General features: G+C 67.0%; 2 protein-coding genes across 2 annotated transcripts in view; one reads left to right on the top strand and one right to left on the bottom strand.

Moving 5' to 3' along the window:
• EMIHUDRAFT_40745 (hypothetical protein) overlaps positions 1 to 16,412 on the top strand; it is a gene marked incomplete at both ends in the record, with an annotated part of 30,841 nt that extends 14,429 nt beyond the window's left edge. Inside the window, one exon of the mRNA XM_005760788.1 lies at positions 15,750 to 16,412. Coding sequence (XP_005760845.1) covers positions 15,750 to 16,412 — 663 coding nt within the window. The remainder of the gene's footprint in view (positions 1 to 15,749) is intronic.
• Positions 16,413 to 16,980: 568 nt separating this feature from the next.
• EMIHUDRAFT_465602 (hypothetical protein) overlaps positions 16,981 to 18,822 on the bottom strand; it is a 3,552-nt gene continuing 1,710 nt past the window's right edge. Inside the window, exons 4-7 of the mRNA XM_005760787.1 lie at positions 18,508 to 18,786; positions 17,931 to 18,202; positions 17,747 to 17,856; positions 16,981 to 17,610 (exon numbers count right to left, since the gene is read on the bottom strand). Of these exons, the coding sequence (XP_005760844.1) occupies positions 17,340 to 17,610; positions 17,747 to 17,856; positions 17,931 to 18,202; positions 18,508 to 18,786 (932 nt within the window). The 3' untranslated portion in view covers positions 16,981 to 17,339. The remainder of the gene's footprint in view (positions 17,611 to 17,746; positions 17,857 to 17,930; positions 18,203 to 18,507; positions 18,787 to 18,822) is intronic.

Genomic DNA, 18,822 nt, shown 5'->3' with positions numbered 1-18,822 from the left:
GCCGAGTCAACCAGAGAAAGCTGTCTGGCCGAGTCAACCCGCGTCAGCTGCTTTCACAGCAGGCTGCCAGAACTAAGAAAACCGAAGCGCGTGCCTCCAAGAGCTAAAGAACATCCCCTCCGGCTACGACAATGTGAACCTGATCTGGTCCTCACGGGGTTGACCCGTCTCCTCCGGATCGAGACGGACTTCATGAACGGCCGAGCTTAGGTGACCCCTAGGGACGCCGGCGCCTCGGTGCGTGGTTTCGTCACAATTTTCCACCGCTCAACTTGGAGGCAGTGTGTCTAGTAGCGTGCTACACCTGGCGCCGACGGCGCTCCTCTTTCTTTTTCCAAAAAGTTTTTATTCTTTTTGCGCTGGAAGTATGGTCGGGCGTGCTGGCCGCTCCCTCGCCGCCCGCCACTTTTCTGCCAAGCCGTTAACCACGCTAGCTGGACAGCCAATGCCAATGGCAACGCTACCAACCGCCGCTGCCCTGGAAAAGGCTGGCATCGTGCCGGGCAGCAGAGGCCTCGCTATCGTCTACATCCGCGGCAGTTGGTGACCGCCCTGCCGCGCACAGCTGCACACGGAGATGCGCGCAGCCTCTGATCGTCTCACGGAGACTGGAATCGCTCTCCACGTCGTCTCTTGCGAGCCTGGTGGTAACGACGCACTTGCGGACCGGCTTCAGCGCCGCGGTGTGCCGGCGCTCCCCTTCCCAGTGCACTCCGACCCGGAGCAGCAGCTGCTGTGCGCCCCTCGCGATGATATCTTTGTGACCGACTTTGTGGATGCGCCGAGAAAGTTTGGCAACGAGAGCGAATACTCCTCATACACAATGGTCCAGCCCGCGATGGTCGTCGCCGACGCCTCGCTCGCTGTCAAGCGGTGGTGGAGCTGGAGGAGGCTGGCTGGTGTCGACCTCGCCAAGGGCCCGCTGCAGGTCGTCCAGGTGGGAGAGACCCGGGCGAAGCTCGTCTCGCTCCGCCCATCTGTGGCCAACCTCGACGAGGTTCTCGGCTCGGAGGCGGAGATCGGCCTCTTTGACGTCACGGTGGACTCGGATTTGCCGGGCACGTTCAGAGTGTAGAAAGGCACCGCGGCTCGTTTGGGCGCACGGCCTCAGATCGAGCACGGCTTTCTCCTGGCAGTATGACGGGCGCTTGCGCACGCTCGCGCAGGCTTGCAAGCGCTCCGAGGACCCGCCAGCTTGAAGGTAACGCTTTGCGATGATTATATTCCCTTTCCACTGAGTGCGGCAGGGACAAAAGTCACAGGCCATGCGCCATAGAGTACGAGGGCGTAGTAACATGCTCATCTTGTCAAAATTGGCGTCTGGAGCCCACAATTTATTTGCCACACCGTGTGTGGTCTAAGCCCTAAGCCGTCGGTGTGTGTAGCCCTTTTTGCTAAGCACGGTGCAGGGAGCAGAAAAGGCTAGTTCCATTTCACTGTGGCACCGCCATGTTCTCCTACCACGGTGAGCACGGCGAGGCTCGCATGATCACCATCGTTGACGACTTCATGATCTCCGAGGTCAACGGCACCGCCGCCACCGACGCCACCATCGCCGCGCTCAAGGCCGCGTTCGACGGCGAGGTCAAGGTCGATTACAGCCCCACCTCCTTTGTCGGTCTCAAGATCGAACGAGACCGCGAGCGGCGCACTCTCACGCTGTCCATGCCGCAGAAGATCGTCGAAGCCGCTCGCGAGCACATGCCCGAGCTCCTCCGTGGCGAGCGTCCGACTCTCCTCAGCGGCAGGCGCCTCGCCGTCGCCGCCGACTCGCTCAAGCTCGCCGATCGCGACGGTAAGCTGACGCCGCAGCAGGTGCGGACGCAGAGCATCATCGTCCACCTCAAGTTCGTCGAGCGTGTCCAGCCGAAGCTCTGTCTGGTCCCCTCCACCACCGCCTCTCGTGCGTGATGTCTGCGCCGCCGCCGGCCGCCTACGACGTCGCGCGCGCCGCCCTCAACATGGCCCCTACGAGCATATAGGGACGACGGGATCACGTTCGGCGGGCCTCGCGCTGTACGCCGAGCTTCAGGGGCACATGCAGGCCCACATTCTTCATTGCGGGGCTCGACTCGCACGCGCCCGCCGATCTCGCTGCCGCCGCCGACGCCACGTGGAACGGGGACCTCGAGGCTCGACCTCTACGCACTACGGCATCGTCCCCACGTGCTTTGGCGCACGCACATTTTGACAGGGTGTCGGAAATCGGACACATCCACTGGGACGAGTCAATTCAGTTCACTAGAATGACTAGAAAGGGCACCCATGGGGGGTGATCGCAACCACGCAAGACGCGACACAGGTGTGGTCTCTCTCTCAGCACTCCAGCACTACACGGGCAGAGGCGCGCTCTGAGCCGCCGGCCAACGCTCCTCTGTGTCACCGCGGGTACGTCGCCTTCTTCTTCTTCTTCTTCAGCGCTCGCACCCCCATCAGGTTCTTGAGCCCCTCGCCTGGCCTGCGGCCAGGGGAGCGCTATTCTGAGAGCGCGTGCAAGCGAGGAGGGCCGCGGGCGCGGCGGGCGGGAGGGCGGCCCGCGCGCCGCTTCGGCCGCCGGGGCAGCGTCGGGTCGAAGGCGCGGTTCGGCCGGATCCCAAAGTGCGCGACGACCTCGTCGTACCGAGGCCGATTGTCGCGCCGGAGGTACTTGAGCATGCGGTTGCGCGCCGCGACGGCGAGGATGATCCGCCGCTTCGTCATAAAGTCCTTCCTGTTCCGCTCCATGTGCCGCGCCATGAAGCGGATCCGCTCCGTCGCGACCGCTATCTGCACCTCGGGCGAGCCGGTGTCTCCTGGGAAGCGCGCCCAGCGCGCGATGGCGGCCTGCACGTCGAGCTGGTTCAGCTGCGGCTGGTTCATGTTGGCGCGCGACAGGGCCTGCTTCAGCTCGGCAGGCATCAGCTCCGCCACATCGCGCATGCTCCACAGCACGTCGCCAGGGCCGATGTCGTCGGCGGCGGGAGGTCCGGCCAAGGGCGCGGCGGTGGTGGTGGTGGTGCCGCCGCCGCCCGCCGTGCTCAGGGGCCGCGTGCTGCGGAGCGGACGCGCGGCGCCCAGAAGCCGAGGCGCGGCGAGCCGAGGCGACAGGAGTGCTCTTCGCAGTGTTAGCATCGCGTTCGCTGTGTTTTCTTTTTCTCATCTTTTCTTTGCCCCTTATCTTCTTGTTGTGTTGCTGTGCCCTTGTTTGTTCCTTCGGCACCTTTGCTGGGGGAGGCGACAGGGGGGGGGCGCGGCCTTGAGTTATGTGTACGCCAACTCAGGGTGTGTGGCAGCCCGCTGGCTGTGTGTCTTGTGAGCTTGTTTGTGTCTGTGTGTCGCTCGTGCGTGTCGTCATCATCTGTCTGGCGTCCACCCATACCGCGTTGGTGTCCAGTCCGAGCCTGGCTGTTCTTCACCTTCCTACCTACCTACCTACCAGCTGAAGTGACTGAAGTGTTCGAAAGTGTTGAACTGCTCGCTGTCGTGCTGCGATGCATCAATCGCCCCATCCAATGCCGCGGAGCAACGCACTTCGCCAGCAGGTGTATTTTATTTTTGCTTTGGCGGCCAGCATTGGCGCAGCATGCTGAAATTCTGCAAAAACCCGACCGGCCCCTGCGGTGACCCTACCTACCTACCTACCTACCTACCCTACTTATGGGGAACTGAAAAAGAAATCATGGGACGGGTGAAGGTGGGGTACTACTACACTACAACCAACTAAAGTGATGGTTGGTCGTACTCCCTCCTGCAACCACAGTCCTTCCTGAGACATGACAGGCCACTCTCAAGCCCTACAAGCACCAGATCACCCACTTGGGGAGGGTTGACATCGTGATTTCGGCGGAAATTTTCTTTTTTGAACTTTCCGGCGTGAAGAGAGGGAAAAACCCGACGCGGGAGGGCCCAGACCTCCCCTACCTACCCCGGCATGCTGGACGCCCAAGCAAAAATAAAATACACCTGTCGCCAGCAGAGGAGTTTCCTAGATGCCATCGCGCCTCGTGACGCGCCTAGCTCTCGAAAGCTCGTAACTCCAAGTCGAATGGCGGAGTCAGCACGCTCGGCACCTCGCCATGCAAACGGGTACGCTTCCAGCTCGAAAGCAAGGTTGCCACCCAATCCCTCCGCGGTGGGCTCTCACTGCTGAGAGCGCTGGAGGAGAGCACTTGGAGCACTTGGAGTGCAGTCATTAACCTCACATCCAGGGCCGGGGAGCTGAGAAGCGCGCGTGCGACCTCTTCTCGGACCAACCAAGTCGTGGTGTCGAGAGACGTCACCTCGGCCAACAGCCAGAAGCCCGTCAGCATGTCTGGCCGCTTTGAGGTCTTCACGTCGGACTTCGTCCTCTCTCGGCGTGCTACCTGCACCGAGAGTTTCACCATCAAGCCCTTTTCCGACGGCGGCGCCCTCAAGAGCCAGTACACCGACGCCGGCGCGATCAAGAGCCACCCACAAGTCATTGGCCGGCCGCACTTTCCCATGTTTCTGATGCGGGGCTCCCAGATCAAGCGCCTCGCGCCGCTGCCTGCGTTTGAGGAGGCCCTGGGGTCTGGTTTCCTCCTCCGAGTCGACGAGATCGTCTACCAAGACGTCGTGTGGAGTAGCGAGTGGGGGGGCGGACCACGCCTGCAGTGAGAGCAAGACGATGAGGTGCTCGATCCCACGAAGCGACGCATCTTCGTCTCCCACCACTGGCTCGCCTCCCAGGACGCCAGCCCGCACCCAGACGCTGAGCCGTCCAGGCCTATGCGCGCGTTCGACTACGTGTGGCTCGACTACTGCTGCTGCCCGCAGGCCTCGGACGCGGCGGAGGCGCGGGCCAAGGCCATCGACTCGCTCCTCTTCTACGTCGGCTCGTGCACAGAGCTCCTCTCCCTCTCGCTGCCCGACGGGCGCGCGCCGACCACCTGCGCGAGCGAGAAGACGTACCTCGCTCGCGGCTGGGCGCAGCTGGAGGTCTCGCTCGCTCGCCTACGCGACATCGCGCCCTTAGTCCCACCACCTCGCCCACCCCGACCGCCCCCTCGCGCCCTTAGTCCCACCTCGCCCGCCCCGACCGCCCCCTGCCCGCAGCTCCTCGGCGCCTTCGCGCCCCTCCCGCTGCTCGACGACAGCGGCAACCGTCACCCTAGCCGTCACCACTCGCACTTCGCGTCGAACTGCGCGTCCGTCAAAGCGCTGACGGTGGATCGCGCGGGCAACGCGACCACGCGAAGCGTGCACGCGCACGTGTTGCGCGATCCCGCCACGTGCGAGTTCACCTTCGAGGAGGACCGACAGCGCATCGGGCCGCTGCTGCACGCTCTTCAAGCCATGTTTGAGGAGGCTGGGTGGCCGTTCCCCCTCCAAGAGTTCTCGTGTGCGTATGCACTTTACGCGTGGCATCCCAGCTGGGCAGAGGCTAGCATGGAGGAAGAGGAGGAGGAGCAGAGTGTGCGGGAAGAGTCGATGCTGTCGCTCGACGAGCGGCTGGGGGAAACGCGCCTGTCGCAGAGGCGTTCGCAGGAAATGGGGCGCCTTGTCCTGCGCCGAGTAAGCCTCGACCCCACCACGCTCGCTCGCAGCCGCCGCCGTTCGTCACCCTTTGCGGCTGCCACCGCCCACCCCACCCCCACCACGCCTTTTGCCGCCGTCTCCGCCGCCGCCAAGCCCACTGCCTCAACCGCCACTCCCTCCCCCACCTCCCAGCCCACCGCCTCCAAGCCCGCCGCCGCCCTCGCCGCCGCCGCCCTCACCGCCAGCGTCACCGAGCCCGCCGCCGCCCTCGGTGCCCGCGCCGCCCTCTCCGTCGCTGCCGTCTGCCGTCTTCGCCGCGGCAGTCTTTGCGGCGCGGGCATTACTGAGCAATTGTGTTGATTAGCCTGTGCCAGATGTATGTGTCCAGCCAGTGTAACAACATCAGCAATGTGTAGATAGATAGATAGGAAGGCGAACACAGTCGGATCAGTTAGTTAGTTAGTTAGTTAGGAAGGGGGACGGCACTGCTTCTGCAGCGTGCACCTCGATCCTGTACCGTGTTTGTTATGACCCCCCCCAATAACACACACCAGTGAGGGTGGGCGAGACGATCGAGGGGTCCCGTACCATGCGGAATCGACCCTATCAAGTGCTCAAGTGCTCAAGTTAGGAAGGTGAAGAACAGCCAGGCTCGGACTGGACACCAACACGGTATGGGTGGACGCTAGCTAGACAGACGATGACGACACGCATGAGTGAGCGACACACAGACACAAATCGGAATGTGTAGGTAGGTAGGTAGACAGGTGAAGAACAGCCAGGCTCGGACTGGACACCAACGCGGTATGGTTGGACGCTAGACAGATGATGACGACACGCACGAGCGACACGCTGTCACAAAGAGAAAGAAAGAAACGCGAATCCTCGCCGCTACGCGCTCCACCGGCACCACCCTCGTGGCCTTCTCTGGGACAGCTCCTGACTCCTCCGCTCTGGCAAAGCTTTGGCAAAGCTTATACCCTAAGATGAAGGTCCGCTCGGCTGAGGCGATCGCGCGCCGTGCGGCCAAGCGCGGCCGCACTACCGAGGAGCAGATGGCGCTGGACAGGTCAGAGGACCGCAAAAGACAGAAAGAAAAGGCCCGCGGAGCAGCTGGCGAGGCGAGTAGCAGCGCTGGCGTCCAGACGACAGGCGCGCCAGCTGGTGGCGACAAGGGCGGTGGGGCTGAGATGGTCGGCGGTGGAGTCGGCGGCGGCGGCGGTGGCGGCGTCAAGGGCGGTGGCAAGGGTGCCAGCAAGGGCGGCGGCAAAGGCAGGGGCGTTGGCAAGGGCGCCGGCAAAGGTACGGGTGGCAAGGGCAAGGGAGGCGGCAAGGGCAAGGGTGGAAAGGGCAGCGGCGGCGGCGGGCGCGATGCGGCAGCGACGGCGGCGAGAGAGCGCGCGCAGAGCGGTGGCGCGATGCGGCGGCAAGACAGGGAGAAGGATCCGGATAAGGCGTGGGGCGAGGTTGCGACGGCCGAGCGGCTCGAGATGAACCAGTCGCTGCGTCATCGCTACGCTACCGACCCCGAGAGCTTGAGCGAGGAGGAGAAGGCGCGGGCGGAGGTGCTGCTGCAACGGGACGAGCGCAAGCGGACCAAGAAGGCGGAGACGCGGCAGGCCAAGGACTGGCGCAGGCAGCGCACGCTCAAGACGCGCGAGAACCGAAAGATGGCGCGAGTGGGCATCAAACTGTCCACCAAGCTTGCGGGCGGGGCGGCGGCCAAGGTCTAATCTTGCCTCGGAGGGCGTGCGGGGCGTCGCTGTGGTGTCCGAGATGTAGAGTCCGGGATGTAGACGAAATGATCAGTATTAACTACTGTAGACAATATGCAGCGTGCGTGTGTATCCTAAAAACGAACGAGGTGCCCATCCCGTGTGCGTGTGCGCGCCCAGTGGGCCAGTGTGTACGGCGCAGGCAGGTGCATCCCCGACGATCCCGCCGAAACGTCCCGAATGCCGTGCAATGTGATCCGATCGTCCCCTGCGGCTGCGCCCTGGCTCTCGCGCGGCGCGCCCGCGTGTCCCTCAAGAGTCAAGTGTAAGAATGCAGCCGATGCCCCCCCCCCCCCCCCCCCCCTCTGCCCCATCTTTCGCTCGCGCCTCCCAAGCCATCGCTCGCGCCAGCCACCAACCTTTGAGCGGTTGAGGAATGAGGCATGCAGCCCGCAAGCTGCATCGCGTCTCTTCCCCTAGTGGAGGTCCTCGCCGTTCGAGACGTGGGCGCCCTTGCGCCGCAGGAGGACGGCGCCGATCGCAGCAACGGCCGCGATCACGCCGAGGGCGGCGCCGAGGCCAAAGCGGCCTCCCGTGGTGGTGGCATCTTTGGCCTCTGCCTCCACCCTCAGGAAGCCGAAGAACGACTTGACGTCTTCGATCGAAGACAAGAAGCCGCCCGAGCTGCTGATCAGCTCGCGCGCGGCGACAACGACAAAGGGCGAGGCCTGGGCGTGCACACGAGGCGGCTGAGGTCGCCCGAGACGGGGCATGCTGGAGGGTCGCGGGCCGGGCGGGAGCCGGGGAGCGCACCGAGGAGCACATGCAGCGGTCCGCGTAGGCGCTGCCGGACGCACACGCCTGGTAGACGGACGTGCGGCAAAAGGCGTCGTAGCCGTACGCCGGGTTGGAGTAGGCTTCCGTGGGCACGCATTGGCCACAGTCGCAGGCGCCGCACGTGCCGCCTCCGCTCGGGGAGGGGGAGGGCGAGGGCGACGGCGACGGCGACGGCGACGGCGAGACGCCGGGCGACGGCGACGGCGACGGCGACGGACCGACGTAGTGCTTGCACGAGAACTTGGACGGGTCGGCCTCGCACTGCTGGCAGTATGCCCTCGCCGCCCGCGCCCCACGCCTCGTCCGACGTGTCAAAATGCTTGCCGGGCGCGTAGAGCGAGAAGTTGAAGGCGGAGCTGGGGAACTGGCGGCGGACGCCGTGACGCGAGACGATGATGGCGCGGTCGGGGGCGGCGCGCCCGACCGCCGCAGCAGACGTCACGAGGAACATGGTGTGCCCGTCGCCTGACTTCGCGCGTACCGCCGAATTTCGTCTTTATAAAGGTCAGTCTCGAGCACGTCGTCAGCAGGGGATTCTTAGTTCTGGCAGCGTCGGCGCCGACCTGCTCCCGCGCTGGCCACGCATCATGCTGCGCTTCGCGAGCAATCGCGTAACGGGAGGCGAGCTGGCTTTTTGTGGCTTTTTGGCTCTTCTTCTTTGGCTCTTGGCTTCCCGCCTCCCTACGCCTCTGTTGTCTTTTTTCTTCTCTAAAAAGAAAGAAAAAAGCGCCACCCGCTGTGCAATCTACTCGAGTACGCCTCGGAGCCACACGCCGCCAGGAGAATATGTGCACACGCGTGACGCAGTACGACTCCCCCGTCGAGGCACCTGTCCAGGTGGGCGACTACGTCAGCACCCGCTGGGACGACCTCTCTCTCGAGGGCGGCGCAGAGGTGTGCGAGCCGTGCCAGGTACACGCCTCCCGCCGCCTCGCGCCCCCCTTCCCTCCCCGTACTCCGCAGCGCGCCGCCGCCGACGCCTCCCTATCCGGGTCCACCGTCGCCGCAGCCATTCCGCCGCGAGCGCCGCCCCACCGCCGTATGCCGTGCCCGACACCGCCCCGCCGCCCTGGCCACCCTCAGGTGCCAGCAAGGGTGACCTCGATCTCCACAGAGGGCTTCACCGCGCAGCTGCTCTTCTTCCAGCCGCCGGCGAGCCCGTCCGACCTGGAGTACCGCTTCGACGACCCCAACGACAAGTGGGAGCGCCTCGACATTGGAGAGATGGGAGAGCACAAGCGCCTCCGGTGCACGGCCCCTTCCGAGACACTTCCGATCTTTTCCCGCCGCCTCTACCGCTGCCTTGCCCGCCGCCGCCGCCCAGCCGCCTGCCGCCCGCCGCCCTCACCACCGCCACCCTCGCCGCCCCCGCTCGTCCGCAGGCGCCTGTTTGAGGAGCTCAAGCGGTTCGCGGTCTTTGTCAACCAGCAGCTCGCGCCGAGCGCGCTCGACCGCGTCGTTGCGGGAAAGCTCGAGGCGCGGTGCGGCGCCGCCGTGCTGCAGCTCGGCTGCAGGAGGACGCACACCGGCGCTGCGGGGACAGCGTGGGGTCTTTGCGCGACCCCGATCTCGTTCATCGCGTCTGGCGTCGAGCGGGCCCCGACGACGCTGTCCAAGGTGCGCGACTATCTCGACGAGCTCGCCGACACCGACCCGCCCGCAGAGGGGAAGCGCAAGAGGAAGCGCTGGAGCGGCGGCGGCGGCGGCGGCGGCGGCGGCGGCGGCGGCGGTGGCGCGCCCTTTGCGTCGCAAGGGGTCGAGGCAGAGGCGGAGGGGATGCAGGTCGAGGCAGCGGCAGAGGGGCGGGAGGCTCAAGCCGCGGAGGAGGGGATGCGGCTGCAGCTCTCCAGCGGCAACAGCACCGGCTACAAGGGCGTGACCAAGGACCCGCGCAGCGGCCGGTACGCGGCGGAGCTCTACGAGGGCGGGAAGCGGCGGTGGCTCGGCTACTTTGACACGCCGCTGGAGGCGGCGGTGGCGTACGCGCGGGCGGCCGGGGCGTTGGGTGGGCCCGGGACGCCTTCGCCAGAAGAGGGGGAGGGCGAGGAGGGCGAGGAGGAGGAGGAGGAGGAGGGCCTTTCTTGGCTCGAGCCCCTCGGGCCGCGCCCCCTCAAGGCGATGTGCAAGGCGTTGGGCCGCTCCCTACTACGGCTTCGCCCAAGGTACCCTTCCCCTGAACCTCCTCGGAACTTCCCGCAGGCGATGGGCCTCTCCTACTACGGCTTCGCCGAAGACGCGAGCGCGATCGCCGAGCTGCTCCGCGGGCGAGGCGGCCCCACCCACCCGGCGCTGCGGGAGGCTTGCCGGGCGGCGGGGCTGCCCGTGAGTGGAAAGGTTGCGGAGCTGGCGGCGAGGCTGAAGGAGTCCGTCGGCTTGGGCGGCAGCGAGGAGGGGGGGGGGGAGGGGGGGGGGGAAGAGGAGGAGGAGGGGGAGGGCGAGGGCAAGGGCAAGGGCCATCAACCCCAGGAGGCGGGGAGGGCGAGCAGGGGCGGCCGGGTGCGCAACGAGCCCGACCGGTTCGAGGCTACGGAAGACCCGCGCCCCCGCCCGCCCACGCACCGGCGCGAGCTGCAGCGGCGGCGGCAGCAGCAGGAGGAGGGCGAGGCCGACGACGAGGCGGCGGCGGACGAGGCGAGGGAAGCCCCTCCCCCTCGCGCCGGCAGTGAGACCCGCGTGAGAGCGCGACACGCGGCTGCCACGTAGGATGAGGCGGACGCGCGCCCCATCTCGCAGCGCAAACGGCCGTGCGTCATGGCGCCTGCCGCCGAGATCTCGTCGCTCGAGATGATCGGGTACGAGCCGCGCGCGTCGCCGCGCCTCGCTGCCGCCGGCGCTGCGCGAGACTTGTTCGGCGAGGCTGCCGACTCGCTGCCAGAGGCGGCGCCGCTGTTCGCCGCCAACTGTGAGCCGCGCCGGGCGGGTGACGCGGGGGGAGGGCTCTCCCCCCGCCGGCCATCGACGGGCTCTGGCCGCGGGATGCAGGCGCCGGCCTCGCCGCGGCAGAGGCCGTGCGTCGCAGCGCCCGGCACGGCGGTGCGCGTGCTGAGCGGCAAGCACGCTGGCCGCACCGGCACGACAGTGTCGACGGCGTTCTCGTGGATCACAGTCGTCCTCGACGACCAGCCCGGCGGCGGCAGCGGCGAGAGCGTCCACATGCGCAAGGTAGACCTCTCTGCCACCTCGTCGCTCGCCTTGCCGCCGCTAGGGGCGGCGGCGGCCGAGGCGGCGGCCGAGGCGGCGGCTCCGCCTCCAACCGAGGCGGCGGAGGAGGAGGCGGCGGCGGAGGCGACGGAGGAGGACGCCGAGGCGGAGGCGGCGGCAGAGGAGGCGGCGGAGGAGTTCGCGGACCAGGCGGTGGCCGAGGCGGCGGGGGCGGGGGCGGGGACGGAATCGGAGGTGGCAGCGGAGGCGGCCGAGGCGGCGGCAGAGGCCGAGGCCGGGGCGGCGGAGATGGCGGAGGACGCCGCGCTGGTTGAGGCTCCGGCGGCGTCGCCAGTGGAGACAGCGTCCGTTGCATCGCGGCCGCCGACGCCGCGGACGCCGCCAGCGCAGAGCGGTGCGCGAAGTTTCCGCGATAGCGGCGAGACATCGACACGTCCGCCACACTCCGACGATGCAGCACCCACGACGCGCAGGCGCCGACTCGACTTTCGCGGACATCGACCTTGCGGCGATTACGGCGCAGAGGCGTGTGGTGGCGCAGGCGCCCGTCTGCTCGCTCGCGCACAAGCTTGGGCAGCCTTCTCCCCCACCCCACCCCACCCCACCTCGCCAGGCGCGACGCTCGCAAGAGTCGCATTTGCTGTCGCTCAAGCGCGCGCCGCCGTCGTACGCCCCTCCGGACGACATCGCGGACGGCCTCGACTATGCGACATCGCAGGTCGGTGCTCCCTGTGCCTCTCGCTGCCTCGCCCCCTCCCCCCCCCACCCACACACGCACGCACACGCACGCTCACGCACGCACGCACGCACGCACGCACACACACACACGCACACGCGCGCACGCACGCACGCGCGCACAACACACACACACACACACACACACCGTACACGCACGCACACACGCACACACACACACACACACACACACACACACACACAGAGAGAGAGAGAGAGAGAGAGAGAGAGAGAGACAGACACACACCGTACACGCACGCACGCACACATCGCCCGTCCGTCCCCAAACGCAGGCCGAGGCGGTGCGCCAGCACATGGAGGCTCAGCGGGTCTTCCTCGAGGGCCTCGAGGCGGCGCGCGCGGCGGCCGAGAAGAGCCGCGCGGCCGCCATCGCAGCGCAGGCCGCCCCCCCCCCCCTCCCCCCTCCCCCCGAGGGCGACGCAGCAGCGGGAGGAGGGAGGACCTCCCCTCACCCTTCCTGGAGCCTCGCCCGTAGACGCTGCTCGACAACCTGCAGGAGGCCAAGGTCCACCAGGACCAGCGCGCCGCCAAGGAGCAGGAGGCGCGGGCCACCTTCGCCACCCTCGCCGCTGCCAACGACCGCGGCGACTATGGCGGCGCGCACAACGCCGCGGTGGCGTACGCGGCGCTCGCCGAGGAGGTGAAGGACCTCAAGGACAACGAGGTCGCCGCCAAGGAGCGCATCCTCGCGCGGGCGTCGGTCTCCTCGTGACTCCGGCTATGGCCGTCGGATCGCCGATGCACGCCCCCTCTCGCCCCGCGACTCGTCGTCCCTCTCGCTCGGGGGGGCCAACACGACACTAGTCTAAGTCGTCGAGTATCTTTTACGTTTGTCTGTGTTGTCGCCATTTGTTTCTGTTGGGGGTACTTACAACACGATGTATCACGAAGTGACACAGTCCGGACACCCTAGAGCGACGAGAGCTCTCGTTAGTCTCGCCCCGTCGCCGGTATACGTATGCCTCCGCCCGCGTGTATATGGGGTTATGGCTCTCCGCGCCCCCGCGACGTCGCGGAGCAGTGACGGTGTCACGATGGTTAGATCCCATATCCGCAAGTTCCCCGTCCGCCCTCTCATAATGGGCCTCCTCGCGCGGCAGTGGGAGCGATGGACGGCAAGGCGCTGCGACCCTTCACCGCACAGAGCTCTGTGGGCGCTGACCGCCGCGGCAACGGCGGCCGCAAGCACGCGTGGATGTAGGCCTCAGCTGGCGTGCGGAGGAGCTCGGCCTGCGCGCGTCGCGCATCGGCCGGCCGCCTTAACGGCGGAGGACTCCACGGCCGGTCAAAGCTGGGCGAGCCGCTCAGGGAACCGTGGAGGAGCCGGGGCTTAGGCGCCGACACTGGCGCCGCTGGCACCGAAAGTGGAGGCAGCGGCCGCGGCCGTGGCCGCATGGAGGCCAGGCCAGAAGGCGACGCCGGAGCAGAGCTACGGCGGGGAGCGCTCGCGATTGGCTCCCCCACGCCCCGGCTCGCACTCGCAGACCGGTCCACGCCGCGCAGCACCGGCCGCTGGGGGCGGCGGAGCCGCATTCGCTCAAGCATATCGTTGGCACTCGGTTGGGCCCTCGACGCGTCGCCAGCCGCAGCGTGCGCCGCGGGGGGGCGAGCGCGAACCGAAGCGATCGGCGCCTTGTGGCTGTGCCGATGCGGTCCCTCTGGTCGCACGGCCCCGTCGTCCGAGTGCGCCGGCGCCAACTCCAGATCCGAGGCCATGACCCTGATTGACGTCGGCGAGAGCCGCCGCACGTACGGCAGCATCTCGCGTGCGACGGCCTGGACGTCGTCCTGGGCGGAGACACTGGCAGCACCGCGAGGCCCTTGCAGCCCCCCACCAGAGCGTGCTTGGTGCTGGGCTGGCAAGATTGTCCGCATCAGCCTGCCGGGGCTGTCGCATTCACTGTGAATGCAGGCACGCTCGCGCTCGTAGTCGGCCAGGCATTGCGCACACCGGCAGTGGGCCCTGCCACACACAAGGCGGGGGGCGGGCGTGATGTGTTGCAAACGTGTGCGTTGGCCCCCGCTGTGTGGAGGGTGGCAATATGGCGGAGAACGCACCCTCTCTCGCAGATCTCCGAGTTTGGCGCCCGCTGCCTCGGCATGGAGGGTGGACGCGGCCCTGGGAGCTCGCTTGCGGAAGCGATCGCCCGCATGATGGCGACGGTTAGTGAAGCGTCGGGTGGATTCCTGTGGTATCTTCGCAGATGACGCGGAATGAGCGCCACTTTTGACGCGTGACGTGGCGGTTATGGACGGTTACGTCAGCGAAAAAAGAAACTCTGCCCTGCCTCGACGCTGTGTGCTGTTCTGCTGTAAATGGCAAGATAAATGGCATGCATGTAAGAGCTACATACACTGATGATGAAAATCGAGAAAAACGGATCCACCGTGCAATTAATCATGGTTCAATGACTGTAAGCTCTCTCTCTCTCTCTCTCTCTCTCTCTCTCTCTCTCTCTCTCTCTCTCTCTCTCTCTCTCTCTCTCTCTCTCTCTCTCTCTCTCTCTCTCTCTCTCTCTCTCTCTCTCTCTCTCTCTCTCTCTCTCTCTCTCTCTCTCTCTCTCTCTCTCTCTCTCTCTCTCTCTCTCTCTCTCTCTCTCTCTCTCTCTCTTGTCCTGGAGGCGCCATCCGGCTTTGTTGACCGCCTCCTGCGAGCATCCCCGGAATTTAGAAAAAAAGAAACGCGGCACCGCAGCCGAAATCGGCTCGACCTCCGCCACAGAGCTCCACACACAGGCTCCAGAGTGCCGATTCTGTCCGTGATTGGGGTGCCGCCGCCCAAGTTGGGGTGCCGCCGCCGCCGCCGCCGCCATGCTTCAAAGACAGGTCTTCGGTCCACCTCCTGGCGGTCGCGCCGGAGTATGCACCAGCAACGGCGTCCCCGCGAGCAAGCACTCCGAGCTCTGGTTCAAATACGCAACGGATTGTGAAGCGCGGTGCTCCGCCTTGGCCAGTTGCACGGCCTACCAGTTCTTGCAGTTCGGCACAAAGTCCGGATACAAGATGTGTGCGATACACAACTCGCCTGTTACCGGTGTGCTTCGAGCGGACGGCTTCCTGTGCATGGTTAAGCGCACGACGGCAGCTTCTGCTTCGCCTCTCACCCTGTCAGTCCCCAGTGCGATTCCACCGCCGCCACCAATAGTCGCGGCGGCGGCGGCATTCAGTTTTAGGGCTTCCCTCTCGCCTCCGACTCTGCAACCATCATTGCCGCCGCCGCTGCCGCCGCCGCTGCCGCCGCCGCCACCGTTGCCGCCGCCGCTGCCACCGCCGCCGCTGCCGCCGACGCCATCGTTGCCGCCGTCGCTGCCACCGCTCCCGCTTTCGCCATCGCCGAGCCCGCTCCCGTCGCCTCCACCTCCGCCACCATCGCTGCCGCCGCCGCCGCCGCCGCCGCCGCTGCCGCCGCCGCCACCGTTGCCGCCGCTGCTGCCACCGCCGCCGCTGCCGCCGACGCCACCGTTGCCGCCGTCGCTGCCACCGCTCCCGCTTTCGCCATCGCCGAGCCCGCTCCCGTCGCCTCCACCTCCGCCACCATCGCCGCCGCCGCCGCCGCCGCCGCCGCCGCCGCCGCTGCCGCCGCCGCCGCCGCTGCCGCCGCCGCCGCCGCTGCTGCCGCCGCAGCCGAGCCTCCCCACTGCGTCACCACCGCCTCCTCCTTGGTGGAAGTTGTCATTTCCGCCGCCGCCGCCGCCATTTCCGCCGCCGCCGCCGCCACTTCCGCCGCCAAGTCTTCCCGCGGTGTCCTTTACCTTTTCGAAGCTGGACTGTGCCGGCTACCTTCCCCCGCTGTTGGGCAAGTTGCGGGACGGGTGTGCGGCGCTGGCGGGGCCGCACGCCGTCTTCGACGCGTGCCCCGATCTCCGCAACGCCGACCTGCGCTGCGCCAACCTCGAGGGCGCCATGATGAGCGGGGTCGACTTGAGCGGCGCCGTGCTCGACAGCGCGAACCTGATGGGCGCCTCGCTCACCGACTCCGACCTCACTAACGCCGACCTGCGCTGCGCCAACCTCGAGGGCGCCATGATGAGCGGGGTCATCTTGGGCGGCGCCGTGCTCAACGGCACGAACCTTTTTGCCGCCTCGCTGAGCGGCTCGTCTTCCCTCACGACGGCGTCGTTTGCCGGTGCAGAGATGCGCGACGCCGATCTCACTAACGCCAACTTGGAGCATGCGCGCTTCGACGGCGCCATCATCGAGGGCGCGGACTTTTCGTCCTCGACGCTCCCGTTCGCCAGCTTCGTCGGCGCAAGGATGTACGCGGCCAAGTTCGACCAAGCCAAGCTGTGGGAGGCAGACTTCTCGCGGACGGCGCTGCCCACCGTCGACTTTAATAAGGCGGAGCTCACGCGCTCTGACTTCTCGGGCGCGTCGCTCCACTCGTGCGTCTTCTCCATGGCAAACATCGATGCCTGCATCTTCACCGGCGCTACGCTAGTGCAGGTCGACCTCTCCGGGTATGTTGGCACCCCGGTCGACCTCCCACAGCCGGCAGCCCCGGTTTAGGCCCCACTGAACTTGAGAGGCGGCCGCGGTCGCCCCCCTCGCCGCACGCGCGTGCCCAGAGAGTCTCAGGCTCTGCCGCCAGAGCTCGCGCTCAAAGGACTCTTTTCATGTGCAATGTGGTGTATGTGCGCGCCGTGTGTCGTAGCGTACGAGTCGCGTAGGCGGTAGGCCGGGGCCGCGCGGCGCATGCCCATGCGTGTGTGTGTCGTGTGCGGGGTGTGCGGGGCACAGCGCACAGGCTCGGTGTACGGCTCTCTCTAGACTCTAGGTACGGCTCTGATGAGGCTGTGGCTGATGAGTGTGATGTAGCCGGCTGCAGACGTGCAGAGAGCACTGACCCGTAGCGTCGTACATTACCGTCGTACTCCTACTCGTAGCTCTCTCCCCTCTCTCCGTATCGTATATGAGATCGCGCGGATCGCGTCGGATAGCGGCGCGGTCTGGAGCCGAATCTAATCTAAACCGCGCGCGGCGGGCGTGTCCCGGCGCGTGTGCGTGAGCCGCGTGACGTGTGAACCCCCGTGTGAGATGTGACGTCGTCACATAATGACAAATAACCGCTGCTTGCGCGTTCGTGTGGGGACGCACCCTCGACACGTGCATCGCTGTGCCGTGGGCGGTGCCGGTGGGCCCTGCGGTGTGTACAGTGCGAGCGCCCTGCTCACAAGGCGAGCGAACGGTCAGACTGCGCACCCGCACGCTTCACATGACCATGCTCTCTCCTCCAGCACATGGCATGGCGCGCAACGTGCCTCGCGCGGGGAGTCCACGTCCTCCGCCCCGGCGGGCAAAGGTCGACCCCCCCTCCCCTTCTCCTCCCCATCAGGCCCCTTGAAAGGTCGGCTGCACCCACCCGTCCCCCCGGCGCGCTCTCCCCACCTCTCCTCACGGGGCCGGCGCGGGGGCGGCCGGCTCCTCGCCGCCGCCCTGCAGCCCGTCCGACGTCGCCGACGGGATCGCGTGCAGCTGCAGGATGTCGGGCTCGCTCTGGCGGCACTCTGTCGCGTCGAGCACGATCTGGTCGCCGCCGTGCGAAAAGACAAACTCGAGGAAGGCGCCGTCGGGCACCGCGCGGTACATCTGGTGCAGCGCGCGCAGGCTCTTTGGCCGCTGGCCGTTGAGCGTGTCGAGCACGCGCCACGCGTGGCAAGTGTACCTACTCCCGGCTCCTCCCGGCTCCTCTCCACCTCCCCCCCACCTACTCCCCACCTCCTCCCCACCTCCCTCCCCACCTCCCTCCCCACCTCCCTCCCCACCTCCCTCCCCACCTCCCTCTCCACCTCCCTCCCCACCTCCTCCCCACCTCCTCCCCACCTCCTCTCGGGCCATCTCGCGCGTGGCAAACGCGCCCGTAGTTGAGCGGCGCGGCCAGGATCTCGGTCAGCAGCAGGATCTCGGCAACCTGCAGCCCATACCACACCCGGAAAGGTGAATCAAGAGGCGGAGGGTCTCGGTCGGCAGCAGGCCCTCGCCCACCTCGCCGCCCTCGCCGCCCCCGTCGGCGGGCGGGAAAGAGCGCGCGATCTGGTAGTTGACCAGGTCGTAGATGGCGGAGTGGTGCCCCTTGCTGCGCTTGTCCTCGAGCATCGGGCAGCAGAGCCGCACGAAGACAAGGCCGCCGATGATGACGTAGTGCGGGAAGCAGTCGAAGCCGTGGTTGCGCGGCAGCCGGCGCGGCAGCTGGCTGAGCGGCGCGCAGAGCTGCACGCGCTCGCCGCCGCGCAGCACGAGGACGGAGGTCGGCTCGCCTAATTCACCATTCATCACTACTGCTGATGCATGGTTAGCGCAGCACGAGGACGGAGGCCGGCTCGCCTCGCTGCGGTGAGCAGGAAGGGGGAGAGATGAGGAGAGATGGGGGAGAGATGGGGGAGAGATGGGGAGAGATGGGGAGAGGTGGGGAGAGGTGGGGGAGAGACGAGCTCGCCTCGCTGCTTGCCGGTGAGCAGGAACTCGTACGACACCAGCTCCGACTCGCGCAACTCGACCGAGCCGTCGTCGCCAACCTGAGCAGCGAAGGGCCGATCATCACCCATGGAGACCCATCCTCGACCGAGCCGTCGGGGCTCGCCAGCCTTCTTGCCGTCGATCGAGAGGACCACGTCGTCGACGCGCACGCCGAGCGCCGAGTGGGACGAGGCACGTGTGACTAGCACGCCTGATGAAGAGTGAGCTCCGACCCACTCACCACGGACCATGCCACTTGTGGGGCGAGGCGCGAGCGAGGGGCAGGCGCCGGTGACGTCGTCTGGCACGCGGTGCCGCCGGCGGAGCGACGCGTTGCGCAGCTCGCGTGCGAGGAAGGGCACGTCGGAGATGCCCTTGTACTCGCCTCCCGCGACGGCGGCGAGGAAGTTGAGGCAGACCT

Source organism: Emiliania huxleyi (genome assembly GCF_000372725.1).
Source record: "Emiliania huxleyi CCMP1516 unplaced genomic scaffold EMIHUscaffold_74, whole genome shotgun sequence".
Taxonomy (NCBI): Eukaryota; Haptophyta; order Isochrysidales; family Noelaerhabdaceae; genus Emiliania; species Emiliania huxleyi.
The sequence above is the reverse complement of the archived record's forward strand: the minus strand, read 5'-3'. Positions and strand labels throughout refer to the sequence as shown.